Below are 21494 nucleotides of genomic sequence, written 5' to 3' on the forward strand. Positions count from 1 at the left end.
GTGGGGTCCGGGTACCCCCAGGGCTACACAAATTGTCGTACGTGAATAAAAATTACATTAAAAAAACAGTGTGACAACATTGGAAGCTAGAATTTAAATAGACCAGCAGTCAGGAGCCTACATGCATTGCCACAAAGTATATGCTGTAATGGCCTATGTAAGTCTAACCTCAAGTCTGTCTCATGAAAAAAGCACAAACATGATGAAAGCAACATTGGTTTGCGCTAGCCAAACGTGCTTGATGCCCTTTGCTACCACAAACTTGTGTGAAAGTGGATGTTTAGCTTTGACTAACACGAAAGAAAATACAGAAAAAGACAAATTTTTTTCATTATTTATTATGCCTCAACAGTAATGGTAAAATTCAGGGACAGATTTCACTGTAGGGCTACATATAAGTCTCTATGACGTTTATTATTGTGTTTTTTAAGTGTGGATAAGGGTACGTGGCTTCAGGTTAAAAGTCTGAAGGGGACGGGATTGTGGACAATTTTGGAATCACTGCTATAACCAATAAATGTAACTATAAAAGCACTGGAAAGAAACTATGGTCAAAAGTCTAGTTGTGAATAAAACATAAGAAAAGATACTTTAAGGTTCAGTCCGCAATGTTGGAAAGCTAGCAAGACCACCTCTAAGCTCCACCCCCTTATGTGCCCATCAGGGCTCTTTCACCCAGAATAACAATAAAAAGTGTTTCTGAACAGAATTGCATACTATATCTTTAATTAGTAAATAATGATTGTTGTCAGTAGTGAGTCGAATCGTTTAGCAGGAGTTTAGTTTGAAGCATTTACTGATATTCACTGTGAATTTTATTCACAGTTGACTGCTGAGGAGGAAAGGGTATGTTCTCCTTTTCTTTTTTTTTTTAGTCCTTTCCATTCCCTCCCTCCCCAGCCACTCCTCAGAACACAAACTCTACTAAAGAAAACAAGTATAAACCCTCTCTGTGTGGACTTTCCAACCTGTCAACCATCCAGTGCTGTTCTCTAGTGTATTTTTAGTCACATCCCTATTTATACAATAGCTTCTCTCAATTGCTGAGAAATGAGCCCGTATTTTTGAATTTTCCACGGGTTAAAAAAAAAAATCCTCTGCTGCTTTGTCCCAAAAGCTGGAGAACGAGGAGGAACCTGAGGAGTGTGATGAAGAGGTGGGTTTACCCATTTTCATTGTGAAACAGTTTAACCAACCAGAGAGGACACAACATTAGAGGATTAGGGTCTATTTGAATATCATTGTTGAATGAAGAGCTTTCTTTAGACTAAACAGAAGTAAGATCCTCAATGTGGCAGCCACTCCTACCTACTGACAAACACTGAAATCATGACAAAATATTCTGCAACCAACATGGTTTATTATTTAATTGTTTTTTTATTTCCTTTTTTGAAAATTATTATTTGTTTTTACATTTTGTGTTATTTGTTATTTCCTTTCTTCTTCCATTCCATTCTTGACCAGGCTGGTTCTGGCTATGAAGAGGAAGATGACATGGTGCGTTAAGAATTTATTTGCAGATCCTATCAGTAGCCCAAACGTTCACTATTTTGCACCTTTACTATTATTTTGTTATTATTATTTATTTATTTACAATATTATAATTTGAGTACAAGTTGAGAGCGACTACCAAGCTCATCACCACGTTTCATGTTATTTTATTTGTTTGTTGTTGCTCTAAAATTTTCTTCGGTTTTATTTATTTTTTTGTTTTTTTTCTTGCTGTCATCAGTCGGGCTGTTCAGACTCAGAGGGATCTGAGGTAAGAGCAATGCACGTTAAAGATCTACACGTTTCTTCTATATTTGTGTATGATAGTCTGTAGATGATTCATTTTACATTTTGGAGGCAAGTGCTAAAAATATTTCTATAGTGTTTATTTCTTTTTTATATTTATATATTTTATTTGAAGCCTGCAACAGCAGTTGCATGTAAATATGTTGAAAACCTCTAAATAAATGAATAAAAAGAAGTCAGTAATGCTGCAGCACAGTTAGAAGGTTGTGGGTTAATCCATCTGTGGTTTTAATATTCCGTGTAGTAAATATCCCTCTATTCCAGGGTTTTTCAAACTTGGGGTTGTAACCCCATGTGGGGTCGCCTGGTAATAAATTATGGTCGCCTGAAATGTCAAGTAATAATACAATAAAATACTGATTTGAATATTTGTTAATTGTTTTTAAACTGTATTTATCATTTTTATTTATCTATTTTGCACAATTTAAAAAAAACCAATACATAATATCACAGAAATAGATATGCAGTGCAGGAAGAGGCAGAAAGCTCAAAGAACTTAAATAATTATATATATATTTTTAATTAAAACATCACACAATATCAAACAACTGTATTATATACTTTATATAACTCCCTCATTCTTCCTTACTTAAATTATGGCTTGGAAATATGGTGAAACAACTACAGATCCAAAAAAAGGCAACAAAATGTATTGAAAATCCATCATCTTGTTAACTTTAACACATTAGTAATGGTGTACAAGGCACATAATCTTCTCCCTCCTCACATCCAGGAGCTTTTTGAACACAGGAAAAGTCAGTATAACCTCAGAGGAACCGGCATTTTCAAAAATATAAAAGCTAGAACAAATAAAACAAGTCGATGTATTTCTGTAAGGGGTGTTAATCTATGGAAAGACTTGAAAGATCAAATATTACTGACGGGAACAGTCACAGCTTTCAAAAAGATGTATGAATTTACTATACTGTAATTACAAAATATATAAGCTCAGGATGAATAAAAGTAGCAACTAATGAAAATACTTTAATAGATCCATAACGGACTAAATTAATTAAGTGACATGATTTAGTTAAAAAATAACATAAAACAAAATGACATTTATGTTCAAATAACTATTCTAAATACATGTGTATTTCTCTTCTGTTGGACACTTGAAATTGTTGATTATAAATCTTTGTGTTTTTGTCTCGTTGAAGTCTGGAAACAGGGTTAGACATAAAAAGTATTAACTTCAGCCTAAACCCTTTCAGTCGTGCTGTACACGAGGTAATGGAAATGTTTTGTTTAATGTTTAATGGAATGAAATGACCGAATAAAAACTACTACTTTCTGAAATATAAATCTAGTTGAATGAGTCACTTTGTGCACTAATCCTGACAACTTTGCCACACAGTATAGCAAAGATGATCAAAAAAAACGTTTTATTTCAGAGACAGAAAAAAATCTCTGGGGTCTCCATAAATATGTGATATTAAAAATAGTCACAACAAGAACAAGTTTACCGGTCGTTTCCAACATATCATTTGGTAATAGCTCTTAACTTTGCATTTTGTTGCTATTTTTTTTTTTTACTTTAATCACGTAAAAATAAAAACTACACTTTCTTTTGAGAGATACTGAAATATTTCAACTTTTAAAAGAACTGGAACTATGCAGAAAATGTACATTACACTATAAGTCCAAAGCACAGAGGGAGAATTGTTATCTATTGTTGTTTGTTTGGATTTTTCAAATACCATCTGCTGGTCTGCAAACACAGCTGACAAACAAATTCCTTCTCACAAACGATCCCTAAATCTCCATAAAACACTAATACTGTGCACAGGCTGCCTACACATATTTATTACCATGATCTAACGCAGACTGACATGAGCACTAAGTGATTAATAGATGAATCGGAGAGCTTCCAGGATGAATGGATGTAATGGCTTGTAAAATAGTTGTATTAACTGGGTTACCAGAGGACAGCGAAGCGGAGGAAAGTCGAACAGGGGGAACTGGAGAGTGCCTGAGCTTCTTGCAATCTGATAAAAGCTGGGAAAATATGAGAGAATGCAGACACTGTTGAAGGACATCCAGAGTCGAGGACATGTCTGTGGAGTTTCTGATAAAGTGCTTTTTTTTCTTTGTGCCACTCCTCTGATGATACGTGTATGTTAAATCGGATGTCGTTTGAAAAAGTTGTTCAAGGTTGTTTGCTGATAGTTTTCTTTTTGCTATATTGTCCCTTATATGACCTATACTGCGAAAATTATAGAAATCTTACAACAGAACAGTGTTTTTTTTTTTTTTTTCAAGGTACCAGCAAATACGATAGTAAAGCAAAATTTTACATTTGCTATTTAGTTGTTTATCTATATTTATTGACTATGTATTTATTTATTTATGTATCTATTTATTGACTGGGTTAAACAAATTTACCCATTCAAGGTGTAAGGTGAGATTCTCCCATAGTTTGTAATGGAAAAATAAGATTAGCATTCACAGGACTGAATAATTGTTAATAAATGGTAATAATTCTCACTAATCAGAACCTTTGTTGCCACATTTAGGGGGAAAAAACACATTTGTATTGTTGGTGGGTTTCTTTTTACTATATTGTTGCTTATAGGATCTAAACCGATAAAATTATAGACATTTTACAGCAGAGCAGCAATTTTTTCCAAGGTACCGGCAAATAATGTAGCTGAATTTACCATTCGCTATTTCTGTTTTTATCTATTTCTTGACTCTTTATTTATTTATGTATCTATTTATGGACTGTATTTTTTTTTTTTTTTTACTTATTTCTTCATTTATTTCGTTCAATAAATTGTCCCATTCAAGGTGTAAGGTGAGATTCTAAGGTAATAAAAGTGAGTCCGCACACCAGATGCTGCTTCAGTAGAAATGTTTAATGAATAGTGTAATGTTTGTAATGGAAAGATAAGAGTAGAATTGAAAACAAGCGTAACACTAATCAAAACTATGGACTGAATAATTTTTAAATGGTAATTATTCACCAAAAGAAAAACACATTTGTGTATGCGTGTGCGTGCGTGTGTGTGTGAGTGCTATGCCTTTATCGATTGTATTAACTATGGTGTGCTGCTCCTCCCGTGCCCCGCCCACTTTTAGGTGGACAACAAAGAGAGGGAGGAGAAGGTGGGTGTGGCTATGTGACTGTTTGCTAAATGTTTTTGTATAAAAGCAAACCTTCGCACTGTGTGTCGTGCTGTGTGTGTAGATCAAACCGTGTAGAAACAACCACGCTAGTTAGACTTCAAATATGATCAAATTATGAATTATTAAACTGACACAAACACAGCAAATTCCATTAAAATGTGCATAAACAGAATCCGGCTGTTTAACTGCAATATTTCACTAAACGGACGGATTGGTGTCGAAATGTTTTATTAAGCGTCTGTTTTCATCAGATGCTTTGGTTTTTTGGATTCATTTATTTGATGGCCCTAAATGCCTTTTCATGTTCACTTATTTCTAAGACAGTTTACACTGGCATAAACTATTGTTACATAACAACTACTGACAAACAGGCAGGACAATATTAACAGTAAAACTGATCAAAACAAAACCATATTAGTGACAAAAATGGATAGTCCACAGTAAATAAATGAAAGCTATCGATGTAAAAGATAATCAGACCAACATCAGGGACATAATGGTTGGTTCAGTGGGCCTATACATACAACAAAAAAAAGCTTAGGATTTAAACAAATACAAAAATACAATTTAGCTTATGTTAAATCAAATTTTCAATAAGGAAACTGTGCTGTATCATATGTTTTTACATGTTTCCTGCTACTCATCAATGAAAATAAAATTCTGACCAGGAAGCAAAAGATGTTCACAACAAAAAGTGCAAACTAATGCCAGTTACATTGAAGGCTATTACTTATTACTATTTTAGATCAAATTTCACTTCAACAAGAATCAATAGTAAATACAGTGTAAATCTTTTCTCTCTATTTCTGTAACATTTCTACCACGTTCATAAATATAACTTCAGCGGTGGAGAAAAAACTAAAAGCAAAAGTTAACCCTGTATCACTTCATATTTTTACCGTAATTACTTGTCTTTTTTTTCCCACTAATCCCAGTCTATTAAACCCTTATCCATCCACACTCTGATCCTTCCCCTTTGGTATTGTATTGTATTTTACCATGTTGTAGCCTGTAGCCTATTTATATACCCTATTGCTCCTCACTCCAACCTCTGAGTGTCAGTGCTAAAGATTCTTATATAAAAAAAGCAACTGAGTGTCAGCTTTTATTTAATTTTCTTATTTTCTGTTAAATATGTTTGTCCTTTGTTTTTGTTTTTGTTTTTTTTCCTCAAAAGCTTGACAAGGAAAAGGTAAGGCCTGCACCGGATAGTGGTGCACTCTTAAGTTTAACTCAAAACATGCTTTATTTTTCAATTAATGTCATTTTATTCTCTTTTATTTTATTTTATTTTTTTCTCATTTCAAGTCTGAGCCAGAGAAGGAAAAGGTGTGTTTATTTCTGCTTGTTTGCCATCTTAAGGAGGAATGTAAGATTCTCTTCTGTGTGGAAATACATTTTTATTACAATACATCAGTTCAATTCACTTGAAGAATAAATCAGTCTGTGTAAAAAAAAAAAAAAAAAAGAACTTTACCTGAACTCAATTAGAGTAAAATAAGTGGGAGTGGCGAATAGTTGTCAGTAGTGTCGTTGGCAGACGCCACACTGGTTTCTAAAATGTTCACCCACACTGAGCATGATCGATAATGATAAGCACTTCCTGACGGAGAAAACAGAATAGAGAGAAGTACAAAAGTAAAGTATTTTCTCTGCTTGACTTCGTCTTTCACTAGTTCAATCTATTGACCCGTGACACCTCTGTGATACACAACAATTGTGATTAGTTAGTTATTTTTGAGTTTTTGGATATTTTATGAAAACAACAAATAGAGGATATATATATATATATATATATATATATATATTTGTTGGTGTTTCGCTCTTTGAATAGAATTCCTTACTTTATATTTCTCACAATTTTTTTTATTCTTGCGCCATCATATTAGAGCTTTTTTTTGTTCGACTCGTTCTGTCTTGTTACTAATGTTTGTTACTCAAAGATATAGACGTGCAAACCAGAAGACAGTTTAGTACAGACCTATAGTAAGTGAGGAAGAGCTATTAATGCAGGAAACACTAAAACCAGCTACGTTTAGACACATTGGTTCAACTGCAACTCTTTAAGAGATGAGTTCAAATTCATTCCATGTTCAATTTCACACGTATTAAAATATGTTTGATTCCTTAAAGTAATCCCTGAAAGTCAACAGCAGTTTTGCTATACCTACAGTGTAGCTATATTGGTCCAGGTTGTAGGCAATTTCTTAAGCAATTACCAATGTTAATGATTACTAATGTCCTCCATGATCCTCCTAGTTATACAGCTAATAACTAAGCTAACCTGACTGGATAGAAAGACCAAAAGTAGATGGAGTTAATGGAAGTTTTAAAAAAAAGTTTTGAGTGTGAAATAATCATCACAAATGGGACATTAGTCTGAGATATCTGTTAGGAATTATTTCCTTTTCATGACCTAAAGGCAGCTTTGATTTTTTAATGTTGAATATAAATAGATTAGCAATTTATTAGCATATGCACATGGTATTTATCTTTTATAGACTCTTATGTTGACTCTTAAGTTATGCTTTTAAAAACAGATTATATGTCTCGTGTAAGAATATCCCAAACTGAGCTGTAAACAATTAAAACTGCGGAACTTTTGGACTGCGTGTGCGTGTGTGTGTGTGTGTGTGTGTGTGTAGAGTGTCGGTGCTTATATTCTCACATACTCGTGTCCTTACAGGCTGAAAAGAAAGACAAAGAGAAACAGGTCAGTTTGTGTCTCTGACCAACGAATAAATCAACTCCTCAATCCTCTCATCCTTCTAAAACATTGTTTTTATTTTCTTTATAAATGCTTCATGTATCACTTGTGTGAGAGAAGATTAATATTTGTGTTTTTATGTATTACTGTATTTGCATCATGGTTTTTGAAGGAGAAAACTAAGATTAAGGAGGTGGGTTTACTGTAAACATGGAGATACATTCATCTTCTGATCAGACCAATGCATACATAGATATATAATAACAAGGTTGACAATCCCTGTAGGTTTTTTATGTTAATTTTTTCTAATGAGGCTTCAGGATACATCAGCTGGTATAAGCAGTCAACCTTCAAAATCAAAAGCAGCATTTAAGGCTGGAAATTTGGACAGGAAACAAAACTTAAATGAACTCCTCCAGACTCTTCCTTTCCAGGAAATCCTTGACATGTTCAAGTACTTCAATCTGATCTGTTGTTTAATAAATCCACCCACGTGCACAATATGCACATGAGGATGGCCTCTGGTGATCAGCTGACTAATGTTGTCTTCATTTTCCCTTAAACAGTCAAAGGAGGAAGTGAAGGTGTGTGTGTTTTCCGTACATCTCCCCACTTTTACAAGGATACGAATAAAAAAACTATATAAGGCATATTTTAGGATTCTGTTTATTAGGAATTCAGTGAGCTGTGCAGTAACATTTAAATCTATTTTTTGTGCAGATATTTAATCATGGTATCCACAAATGAGCTATAAAACTTTGGAAAATAGCTTGAAAAAAGGAAAGATGTCTCCCTTTTTTAGTCATAGATTCAAAATATACTCAAGCATAAAACAGTGTAAAAAAAATGATATAATATGTTGTATTTTTAAAACCAAAGTTTCCTTTTTGGAAGCTGGATGGATTAAAATCTGGTCATGTCACACAGCAACCCATAGCCCTTTTAATACCCTGATAGATCCCTCAGTTTGGTTTGGATTTGGTTTTAAAGGCCCTGTGAAATTTGTGTGACTTTTGTTTTCACATCAGTGTTTGTCTCCTTTTTTCTGTTTTTCTGGATAGACTGAAACCACTGCTGACCAAAAGGTAACAGATACAAGTGTCGGCCCATCTTTCTCATTGCTCCCTCCCTACTTCCTTTCTAGAAATAGATTTTAGACACTGTGCAGAAAAATTATTCTGGATTTCTTTCTACGCGGCTAGCATGTCCTTCCCGTGTAGAGTTTGCCTGTTCTCACCGTGCTTGTCGTTTTTTTTTCCCACCATCCAAAATCATGTATGTTCAGGGAGTCTAGATTTCACATAGGAGTGAACAGGAGTGTGAGTGGTTGTCTGTTGTAGAGGTTCTGAATTTCGGGCTGGGTCGGGCCGAGGTGTCACGCTTGAGTCAGGTTAGGGTCGGGTCGGGCTTCAAGAATTTTTAATTTTTAAAAACATTTTTTAAATCTTTGAATAAGCTACAACCATCGCTTTTTTAGTTTAATTAATACAAAATGTGATCATACTTAATTTATTAAGTTTGGTCTGCTTACTGTAACATCACTGCAGTGTGTTATAGTTGTAGTGTTATTGTTCTAATGTTATGATGGTTCCGATTATTGTGCATGCTTTGAATGCATCTTTGGGCAAAGCTGGAATGTGAGTGGCTGTGAGTGGATTAGGGGGCGGGTCAGAGGTGCAGAGGTGAGGAAACGCCCTGTGTGTGTTTATGTGTGTGTGCGTGTGTGGGTGTGAGAGAGTAGTTTTGGATGTGAATGAATGAGAGAACAGCCGACAGTAACCGCAGTTCTGTGTAGGAATAAACAACTCAAATGCAAGAAGGTTGTCGTCCTTTTCAACATTCTGTAGGATGCTATAATAAGCCCCCCCCCCGCTTACAATTTAAGTGAATTGGTCGGGGCTTGGGTCGGGTCGAGCTGTATTTTTTGGGCCTGATCTAACCTCTAGTCTGTCGGTTGTGTTTCCCCTGTGATGAACTTGTATCCTGTCTTTGGTGTACCCCCACCTTCATACCCGTGACCCTGAAGAAGCTTAATTAAAAAGTCAATGAAGCTGCTGTTTTTAATTGTGAGTTAGTTGACTGTAACAGGTGAAATTGGCAAACTTTGTCATTTCTTTTTCAACTCTAACAAGCTGTCCACAATATGTACAATATCATTGATACAAGGCACTAATGTAAAAACTCTGCTCGTATGGCACCTGGTCCTTCACTCCTACTCATACTTTTGTTGTTGTTTGGTCGCTGATATTCATGATAAGTGCTCATCTGTTTACTGTAATTGGAACCCTACTGTGGAAACAACACTTGCATACAGATATGGTGGCCAAAGAGTGGTTCATTATGGCCGTTGGTTCATCCCTGCTTGTAAATGCAGCAGTAAATTCTTCATCCAAATTTTTTTGCAGGTTGTGTAGTACAAGTGTGTACAGGTATTGTCTTAGTACAGCACACACAGTCTTTACATTAGATTGATTAGTGCATGAGTGTTGGAGCATAGACATCTCGACCTCATCAGTGTATGAATTAAAAGAAATCCTCAAGAACTACAACTTTCAGATACCAGTAGATCTACGAAGGCAAAAAAACATTTAATCACGTGTACCTCAAACTGCACGGTGTAATGTTTTACTTTTGACAAATAAATAAAGTTGTCAATATCTAAAATGCATTTTCTAAAAACAAAAAATGAAATGTCAGATGGAAAAAAAAAATGCTTTTTGTCATATTGTCCTACTGGAAGTTGTGGTTTTCAAAGCAAGAGCGCATTTGAGGACTGTGAGGTATAACAGAAGTTGATGGACATGCATCAGTTTGTTGTTTTTCAAAATGATAAAAGAGTGTGTCTGAAAGAGTCTCTCCACTCCTTCTTTGGAGTGATATGCGTGCAGAGTTTTCTGCAGATGATTTTCATGTAAAAAATACCATCAGAGTAAAGTTCCAAAGACATTTTACCCACAGCGAGAGACACCACTGGTAAAACTCACATTTTGTCCATCCTCATACTCGTTTTTACTTATAAAATGATAACTTCCAGTAGCACAATATGAAAAGACAGCCTTTTGTAACATTACATTTTTTGTTTATAGAAACAGAAAGTTAAAATTAACCAGTTTTTGAAATTTAGTTTAACCCTTCTCGACCTCGATAACAAAATATGTATTTAATTTCAATCTTAATTTAAAAAAGTATGATAATAAAATAAACACTCATTTGGCCCACTGGCCATATGTTTGACAGCCCTGGTCTTGGTGGCATTAAACATAGCTCTACTGGAAATACATGAGTAGTTGTTTACTGTTTAAAGGCCTGTCATGTCCGCTGGTCTTTAACTCAGTTGGTAAGTATAAGCTTTACACTCTAAGGTGAAAAACTAGCCTTTATGTACTTGTGCTGACTGTAGTATAAACCTGCTTCAAAAAGCCTGGCAACAGACTGTAAATAGATCAGTAGAACACAACATGGGAGCCATAACTGATTAATATGCTGGGCATCACGTGCACTCAGCATGTTGGACCAATCAAGTGATAAGATAGTTAGAAGATAAAGCATCTCAAAGACTTTTTGGGAAAGTGTACCATTGAAAACTGCCCAAATGAGTTATTATACGGACGATGTCGGGCAAGCTGCCACTTCTTCTAATTGGATTGGAGAAAGGACTGTGACTTTCCAATGACAGAGTTGAAGGCTCTTGCCTATTTTTTTTTGCAATGCAGTCGTAAGTAAAGTGAAAGCTTGGATTGTTCACTCAGCTATAGGAGAACACTATTGTTCTTGGTCAGAGTCCAGAAATTCCATGCAGAGTTATTGTTTATGTGATCTTGGTTTTTCAGCTTCAGACACAGTAAAACATTTTTTATTGGACCTCTGAAAGTGACTAAGTGCATGGATGTGAAATATTAAAGCACAAAACTATTTCTGACCTCATATTGGACACTTCCAGTGAGATTAATTTTGTCGTCTTCTTGAAGAGTATGTTAAGGTTTCCTTTATTCAGACAACGTTTTTCAGGAAAATTTTATCTCCCGACATGTTTCGACCGTCAACTGCCAGTCTTCGTCAGAGTTCTGCTGATTGCCTCAGATGTTTCCTTTGAAGTTTCACTTGACTTCCATGTAGTAGTTCTAAGCTAGATTAATTTTGTCTTCTTCTTAAATAGTGTGTTAAGTTAAGGTTTCCTTTATTCAGACAAGGTTTGCCCAGAAATTTTGTCTCCCGACATGCTTCGAATTGCTTTTGATGCTTCCTTTGAAGCATCAAAGGTGATCCGCAGAACTCCTCTGAGGAAATCTGGCAGTTAACAGTGGAAACATGTCAGGAGCACATGCATTTAACTTAACATAATATTGGACGGGCTGTTAAAGAAGGTGGATACATTTTGTGGCAGTGTCAGTTTGAATTAAAGCTTGAGCCTTTGACAGATGATGATCTCATCTCGCTATCATGAAGAATACTGTACTACTATAGTGGCCTACAGGAAAGAAAGAGCCTGATGTCTAATTATGTGCTGTTTGTTGACCGGCACAAATTACTTCGGCAAACCTTAAAACAATGTCATGAACACAGTGTTACCACAGTTACTGTAAAAATGAATCTGATTACTGATTATTCCTTTAAAAAGTCACTTTACTGATTACTTGATTCTAAATGTAATTAGACTAAAAGTCACTTATTAGTTAAAGTGACATCAGTGATGGATCTCATCACATTACACTTTCAGCACAACCAAAATAGTTGACCGTCAACCACTCCTTCTCTTGTCCCACCCTAACTTCCTCTTCCCTGTTCCTTTCTTCCTCACCATTGCCCTCTTTTTTAATATTTCCCCTCTAATAAAGTTTTTTTGTTATCCTTTCTTAGGGCTGGTGATGGTCACAATTATGTAATAAAATACATGTTTTTGTTTCATTGTAATAATGAAACATAAATAGCTTTTGTAAAAAAGATTGCACTACTAAAGAAGAAAGAAAAAAAGCAAAAACCAATGTATTTCCTGACAAGCTATTATTACTACTATTACTCTTATGAAAAGTAATAGAAAGACTAGACAACCTTGATTCACTAAACATATATATACAGACCCTTTCCAAATTAGAACATCATGGAAAAGTTGTTTAATTTCCATAATTCCATTCAAAAAGTTAAACTTTCATAGATTATAGATTCAGGACCCACAATTTAAACGATTTTAAGTATTTATTTGTTTATTTTTACATAATTTGGGCTTCCAGCTCATAAAACCCACAAAAAGCAAGTTTTCAAAAAATTTGAATAGTGTGATGAAATCACCATTTACTTTTCGAACAGAACATTGCACCCCAAATCATGACTGACTGTGGATATTTCACACTGGACCCCAAGCAGCTTGGGTTCTGTTCCTCACCCGTCTTCCTCCAAACCCTTGGACCTTGATTCTCGAATGAAAGGCAAACTTTACGTTCATCAGAAAAGAGCACCTTGGACCACTGGCCAACAGTCCAGTCCTTCTTTTTCTGTGGTCATTGATGTGTAACATTATTTTATTGCATTTGATGTGGAGTTTGAATCAAGGTACACTGAGATTACAATGTTAAACTTTTGGGTTTTTGGACTTGTGTATTTGCTGCAGATGTTCAGTTATCACCTTTCTTCTGCTGTCCTCCCTTTCAGATGGATACAGAAGCAGCCGACATCCTCAATGACTTGCAGCTGAAGCTCAGCACTGTCTTGGACAACATGAGTGCCATGTTTGCCAAAAGGTAACTTAGTGATATTGATGGTTATCTCTCTACAGTTCTCCTTATGTGACACACAGCCCTGCTCCCGACCCATCAAAATATAAAATCTGATATTGATGTGTCTTTGAATCTTCCCTCTTCAGTTTCCAGACACGTATTAATGGCTGCATGCGCCAAATGGCTGAGATTCTTTACCAGATCAAAGGTCCGCCCAATCACAACACTGCAGAGGCCGATGCTGACAACATGCTGAGGCCCCTCATGGAGTTTCTGGATGGGAAGTAAGTTAGTGCACAACTAACAAACTAAAATGTCACCATAAAAGAAACGCTGTATCTACAGTGAACTTTCACTTCATGGAAACCATACACAGTCACACCATTGTGTGAGTGAACGTTTATGTCAGTATTTAGAATAAAGACCAATCTGAGCATCAACACAGGAAAGAACAACAGGTTTTTTGTCTTTGTTGTCCTGTTGTGTGGGTTTTCTTGGTGTTTTTTGAGTTTTTTTGACATTTTGTTTGTTTTTTAATTGATTTTGTCTTTTTTCTTGTCAATATGGCACATTTTTGTTTCCTCTTTGTGTGTTTTTTCAAGTCATTACGTGTACTTTTGTTATATTGTTGGCGTTATTGTTGTCATTTTGGGCAATTTCATTGGCATTTTGTGTGTCTTTGAAGTCCTTTTTGTATATGTTGTTGTTTTTGTCGTCATTTTGTGTTTAAGTGGTTGTTTAGAGTGACTTTGTTATCATTTTGTGCACTTTTGTCAACATTTGGGCATTTTTTGTGTTCCTGGAGTTTTGTACGTTATGTTGGGCTTCTAACTTCGTGAATTACAATTTTGTTTTGGGGGCCGCACAAAGTTAGACCGAGGGCCGCCAGTTGCCTATGTGTAGTTTAAGGTATTCATTTTTAAAATCTGTTTCATGTTAAGCACATTGAATTGCATTGTGTATAAATTGTGCCATAAAGATGAATTTCCCTTGCCTTACCTTGACAGTGACATTTAGAGTGATGACAGTCAATGCTAGATTTTGATCTTGAAGCAACAAAAACAATAAAGCAGCAATCATACAGACCACTTTGAACAATAGAAAGCTATTCAGCTCCTTCCATTGTAAATACAGCCAATGTGGAGCAACGATACATTAAACCTTAAAATGCATATATTGTTCTGTTGAAAGCTGTAAATGAAGCTTTATTTATTTATTTATTTGATTGGGACAGTGCATGTTTATGGACATACATGAATAAAAAATACATGAATGTAAACACACCAGATTTTAGCCAGTGGCTAATTTCCATCTGTTGTCCCAAAGAGGGCCTGGGTCACAAAGGGCTGGGGTCACATGGGGCTATATACAAAATAAGACCATAAACCATATATAAATGCCAAAAGTTCATAATGCCACACACAACGTTAATTCATTTCATACATACAAAAAAACCACATTCACAAACCAGACACTACTCACTATTACAGCCTACTCACTATTGCACGTACTCCACTATTGAAATACAAAAGAGAAATCAATGTTTTATTCCCTGTTTTTCACTAATCAGTTTATTAAACGATCACTTTATTAATCTCCAAGGGGTAATTAGAGCGGCATATTAAAAAACAACACTAATAATAATAATTATACACACACGCAGAAAAAAGGAGCAAGACTACATAAATAAGATAAAGAAAAATAAATATATATATAAAGAAAGAAATAAACTATTAGGTGTACTTGAGCCAGCACAACAGTTTAAAATGATGCAGAATGTCTTTAAACAAAGCTCCAGTGAGCAAGTAGACTGTGGATGAATTATAAATGTGATCAAATCAGTGTTCAATGACTGTTTTTGTGATCCAGTCTCAGTGTCTTTGCTGACACGTGTGAGAAGACGGTGCTGAAGAGGATCCTGAAGGATCTGTGGAAGATCGTCCTGAGCAGCTTGGAGAAGACTATCGTCCTGCCTCAGAGCAGCGACAGTCTGGTACGACTCTCACACCGATTAATGGCCTGATTCCAGCATTAAACAGCACTTAAATTCAGCATGGATTGTAGGTAGAGGTTTAAAAAGCTTGTTTGAAAAGTTTCATAAACCTTTTTTGTTTCCTGCAATGAGTTCTGTTATGCTTTTGACAGTGTTCTAGTGAAGAAAAGTGAGCTCAAGGACAAATCGGTAAACAAATAAAAAGGAGAAGCTTGATGTTTGAAGAAAAATATAGCACACTTTAAACTGCAGACAGAAAAGGCTTTCATATTCAATGGTACGCACTGATTGGAGCAGACGGTCAAACAGCAACGCAGGAGGATTAAAAGACCATTTTAGTGAAATTAATATTTGTTTTGGCTCTTTTGTCAAAGATGTTCTCGTCTCAAAGTGAGTGTAACAGCTGTGAATCTTCACCGGCCCCACCCGTGTAAAACGTGTTTTTGTGAACGCACGTTTAGGGCAAAAAAACCCAAACAAAAACAAACATTCTGACAACGTGACAACAAACATAATGTTGACATTGATTCTCGCAGTGGTTCCGCAGTTTTTTGTGGAGTAAAGAGAACATGTACTGATTTTTAAAGGTTTCCCTCTCCTGCCACCTACTGGTAAATATCAGTATGTGACAGACTGATAATGTATTTCTGATGCATGTTTGTCTTTTTCTTTTCTTTGTTTACAGGGAGCACAGCTGCTGACGGCAGCTAAAGGACTCTCTAACCTGAAGGTACTGAAGTGTGTCTTTTACTATTATTATTTATATTATTATTCATTTACAACATCAAATAAGGACAGTAAAGTAAAAACATGGTCCTTCATGCTGTAAATGGCACCAGTCACTGTTGTAGTGAGGGGTTTATTCATTTATGTATTATTGTTTGGGTACAATAATGTTAAATATATTGATGATAGAGTCACAACAAATTTAACCACCAGAAAAATGTACATGAAAATATAAAAAGATGCTTAATTACCAGCGTTAGACAGTTTACACACTCATTATGGGTTGTGTTTGATATCTAATTACAATATATTTACACACACATAGGATAAGGAGAGATGAGACTTTAAATGTCTGTAAATGGTCATATTTTGTCATTAGAGGAGCAGGAGAAAAACAAGAAAAAAAATCAAATAAAAAACATGCATCGATAAGAAGTGATGAGAGGAACATAAAAGAAAAGTTATAAAAGCAATAAAAAATCAACCAGCTCCATATATTATGTCCAAATTTATATTTTCTTTTATGGAAAACTACAAAAAATAGATTTATGGATAAAAAATGAAAGCTAAAAGATTCTCGTATCTATTTAAATTGGTTTACTCTGTGATTTTGTTATCGATTTGGCGAAAAATGAGGACAACATTTATGCATAATATTGTCCCCTACAGAGAGGCCCAAGTAGTGATTGCCTACTTCTGTGGTCCTTAATTGAAAAGAAAATATGTTATTGAGTCCATGTAAAATTATGTTTTATAACAAGTGTATACAAAGGCAACAATGACTCTAAACTGTTAACGAGGGAATATAAAAATAATTTTTATTCGTAAAATGATTTAAATCGATAGAAATATTCAGAAAACTCCCTTGTTGCACACTTCAGTGGATGAATAATACTGTATGTTTATTTTTTTTTAATTCATTTATTGATTTTGCTTGTCAAGATTACGAGAGGCCTTCTGATGCCATTTTGCTTAAACGCTACAAAAAAGATCAGATGAGTGTGCTCACATGCTTGAGTGTTAAAACCATCTAGATTTCATCTCCTCTGTTATTTTTTCTACTTCTTCTTCTCTATGTAAATGCTGCTGTATCTGTGCTGTGGTCAATGCAGGGAGGAGGGGAAGCCAAAACTCTGACGCCCAAACACTGTGTCATCATTGACGCAGGACTGGAAACCATCAAGGTAGGAAATGACTAGACACTTTGATAAGAATAATGTGGAAAATTTCATTATAGATGGCTTGTGTGAATCTGAAATATAATGATTTGTACTTGATAGTATTTGCTTAATACTCTGTTGATCAACCTTTATCAGCAATAATGGCCTCAAGTCAAGTGGGACCATTGCCCCCCCTTAGTGGTCAAAGCTTTTATTACAGTTTTCCCAAATTCAATCGAAAGAAATTCTTAATATAATGTATATAACATACAAATAATTTAAGTGCCATAAAACACAGTGACTGTACAAAATATATATGAATTCATTTGTTGTTCTTTTAAAAAATAGAACCGTTCGCTGTCATGATCCTAGTATCTTGCCCCCCCCCCCCCATTTTGAGAGGTGCCAAAAAACGAGCTAGCAACTTACACTCGACTCTGGTGAAGAAAATGCCATGTCTTACCAATATAGACTGGGATTAGATCCTACAGAAAGACTGAAATATGAAAAGAAGCTGTCCTTGCTCGGTTTGGAGTGTTGTCCGTACCAAATTCCTCACGGTTCGTGGAAAGACAACCCAACTGTGTGGCCTGATCTGCAGTGGCCGGCTATTTACTAGTACCTGGTCGAGACTCCTGGTGTGTTCACAAAAGAGAAAATGCAAACGCACAAAAGTCTTGAGGCATACATCTTTTTTGAGGTAAGACTAAAAGCCATGGCTATTTTTAACTCATGCCATTGACGCATATATATGTCATTTCAAATCGAGTTCCGTCAGTGTTGACTCTACTCCAAGCTTGTGCCCATTTTGATCGTTTTTTCCAACTCTGTTGGGAACAAGAAAACCGATAGTTTCTTGCCTTGCAGCAAGTGGTCGTCGCATCCAAAAGCATCACACCTTTTAGGCATGATAAACATTCTACGGGGGCTCAAAAAGGTAGCGAAATGTGAGAGCTCGTGTCGCTTTCAGTAGTAGTAACTATGTTGGCACCCTTCAAAATGGCGGGGCGAGTTACTAGGTCAAATGTCCCGGATGTGTGACGTCACGCAAATCTATCTATACAATTTTTTTTTTTTTTTTTATGCTCTTCTTCTGTTGCGTAATTCTTCTTCACAATGTAAATGATGAAGCAACACTGCACCCAGCAGTTCATGCATGGTACTGTAGCAAATATGAAGTAGAAAGTGGACAGCGGACTGATTTTATCATGCATTTACAACATTAGACAACGCGTCGATGCAAATTTTTTGTAGTCAACATTATCAATTGTATTACATACATTGTGGTTGGCGCGAATCTCGAGACGGTCCATATATTATTTTTTCTTGCAAATAGATATCCTAAATAAAGACTAAATACTGCATGTATAATATATAATCTATGCACGCCTAATGTTATTCACATGCTCTCTGGTCTCCCAGCAATACTTCCATGCAGGAGGAAACGGGTTAAAAAAGGCGTTTGTGGAGAAAAGTCCTGAGCTGGCCTCTCTGCGTTACGCCCTTTCCCTTTACTCCCAGAGTACCGACGCACTCATTAAGACTTTTGTTACCACACAACACTCTCAAGGTGACCTCACACACACACACACACACACACACACACTGAGACAAATGTTTTTACTATATACTAACACATTGCTCTCCTCTCCTCTCAGTGCATGACGGGATGGGCATCAGAATTACCGCCAATGAAAAGACTCGACCTGATAGGGGTGAGTTTAGCTCATAAATAACACACTTTGTTATTGAATACTTTATTTTCTGTATATAAAAAAAAAAATTAAGGTTCGTGAATTTAATTTAGAGATGTTTCCTTTTATGCCTTTAACATTTCTTTTACACAAAAGACAAATGATGATGCTGCAGTTTGGTATCTTTTTCTTAGGGTTCATCTGTCTTGTATGTCTGCACCCAATGACATAAAACACATTGGTTTGATTTTACAGATACCCTAGTGATGAATGTTGGTTAATATCATTTTAATTAAGAACTATTTGAAGGTAATTATCTCCGGTTCAGGTTCAGGTGTGCAGAAACCAATCGGAGAAGCCATCCTGCAGATTGACATGATGCTCGGTAAAGAGCGCAAGACTAACGTCAAAGGTGAGACACTGCGTCCAAATAGTTCCTCCTTTCTCCTTTCCTATCCACTTTTCCTTAACCCCGCGGATGATGTCATGAGGTTAAGGAAAGGTGTAAGGAGGAGTTAGGAAACGCCCATCACGTTTGTTTTGACAATCAGACGCACTTCAACTGGGTGATGTAATAATCTGACAGCCGCGAAGGTTAGTGACGTCTGCCGTGGTGAAATAACTACAAATTTCTGAAAATAAACAAAAAGCACATTTATAACACTTTCCGCTGATATAATCTCAAAAATCACAAGGTTTGAATGTAAATCAAAGGAAAAGAGGCAACCAGGCTACGAGGAACAAAAGTGAAACTAAAAGAATGTTTTAAATGTTTTGTTGCCGACTTTAATGTTCTTATTGATTTTAAGCTGTTGTTTGTTGCACTTTTTGATGTAAAGCACATTGAGTTTCCTTGTGTATGAAATGTGCTATACAAATACATTTGCCTTGCCTTAAGCTAAAATGAGTTTGACTGCCCTGCTCTAAAGGGCTGGATTTGACCCCCAGGCCTTGAGTTTGACACATGATGCAAGTAAATAATTATTTAACCATATTTCTGTCGTTATCTCCATTCAGTCCTTGCTGTGAATGACATGAAGTGGCAGACATCAGGAATGTTCCGGCCTTTTGTGGAAGTCTCCCTGATTGGTCCCTTTCTGTCCGACAAGAAACGCAAGTTCACTACGAAATCCAAGAACAACAGCTGGTCGGCAAAGTTTAACGAAGGTTTCCAGTTGTAAGTTTTCAAATCACAACCTTTGATGTAGTTTTTGAGTCCAAGCCTTGTAAATAAATGAACGATTGGTTCGACCTTTTTCCTTGCACTGAAGTGTCCTGGGAAAGGAATCCACAGACTGCTATGAGGTCCAGGTGACGGTAAAAGATTACTGTTTCGGCCGAGCGGACCGGGTGGTGGGCGTGGCTGTGGTTCAGCTTCGTGACGTTGCTGACAGGAAGAGCTGCGTGTGCTGGTGTCCGCTGGGGCCGCGGATACACACCGACGAGACGGGCCTGACCGTGACTCGCATCCTGTCCCAAAGACCTGCTGATGAAGTGGCCAAAGAGTTTGTCAAAGTAAAGTCTGAGACACGCCCTGCAGAAGAGGGCAAGTAATCTGCTGACTCATCATCTTCTTAATCTTTTTATTTTGGTGTTTAATTATTATTTAAGACTCATCATTTTCCATTATGGAATACCTTAAATAATGTACCCAAAGACTATAGGAGTGTGAAAGCCTTTGATTCATCTAAAAAGGAAAAAAGAAAGAAACTCAAGCAGAACCAAATTCAGTTGATTCAGATCAACAAGTCCATCCTATTTTAGGTTATTATTTATTTTGGCTTACTGATGCTATACATAATTAATATTATTGATCAAACTCTCAAACCACAGTACATTTTCTTTTGCTTTAGTGCAAATTGGTAATTTTAAAATAACGTTTACAACTCCCAGTACTTCTATTATTTTGCACCCGACTTATAGCCCCACCCTTAGAATACCAGAGGAACTATTTAATTTATAGTATTTAACTGACTTTAAAACGTTTTAATTAGCTAAATTTCATACCATTGTAGCTAGAAATGGTACAGAAATTAAACACACTAAACATTTACGTCATAAATTAAGATTGTTTATACCTGTTAGCATTAGCATTGGTGTGTTAATGACTGTTTTTCTTCATCCATTCTTGAAAACACACTTAACTTTTGCTTCATTGGTGATTAATACATATGCCTTTGAGATCCTATGTTTTTGAAGTCGTCAAAAGTGAAAAAAAAAAAAAAGTTGTAATGACTTGTTTTTTGACTAGCTAAATCCTAGCTAACGGGAAAAAAGAGATTGGTTAGCTAGCCAAAACAAAGCCATTTCAAAGTATTATCCAGAATCAAGAAAACAAACATAAATTGAGATTTTTGATAAGAAGAAGTCAGCAAGCTTGGAAAAAAGATTTTATAATGAATTTGGGGGATATTCATATAGCCTATAGCCTCAAAATGTTGTTGCTAACATGATAGCTAACCAAACTAACCCTTTAAACCTGGTTTCTAAGAGCTTTCAAACATGAGAGGGTTCATCATTAGGATGGTAACCTAGCTAGCAAATAAGAAAGTAATCATTTGTGTGCGACCTTAACTGTTG

The 21494-nt window shown here is 35.8% G+C and overlaps 1 protein-coding gene across 2 annotated transcripts in view; it reads left to right on the forward strand.

The window, feature by feature from the left end:
- Positions 1-21249, forward strand: part of LOC114469181 (protein unc-13 homolog B-like) — a 116022-nt gene extending 94773 nt beyond the window's left edge. For both annotated transcript variants that reach the window (XM_028456413.1, XM_028456412.1), the window contains 10 exons: positions 13277-13365; positions 13488-13625; positions 15211-15334; positions 16020-16064; positions 17173-17244; positions 18643-18790; positions 18879-18935; positions 19243-19326; positions 19932-20091; positions 20186-21249. In XM_028456413.1, the coding sequence (XP_028312214.1) occupies positions 13277-13365; positions 13488-13625; positions 15211-15334; positions 16020-16064; positions 17173-17244; positions 18643-18790; positions 18879-18935; positions 19243-19326; positions 19932-20091; positions 20186-20468 (1200 nt within the window). In that variant the 3' untranslated portion in view covers positions 20469-21249. The remainder of the gene's footprint in view (positions 1-13276; positions 13366-13487; positions 13626-15210; positions 15335-16019; positions 16065-17172; positions 17245-18642; positions 18791-18878; positions 18936-19242; positions 19327-19931; positions 20092-20185) is intronic.
- The last annotated feature ends 245 nt before the right edge of the window (positions 21250-21494 follow it).

Source organism: Gouania willdenowi, chromosome 9, assembly GCF_900634775.1.
Source record: "Gouania willdenowi chromosome 9, fGouWil2.1, whole genome shotgun sequence".
Lineage (NCBI taxonomy): Eukaryota > Metazoa > Chordata > Actinopteri > Blenniiformes > Gobiesocidae > Gouania > Gouania willdenowi.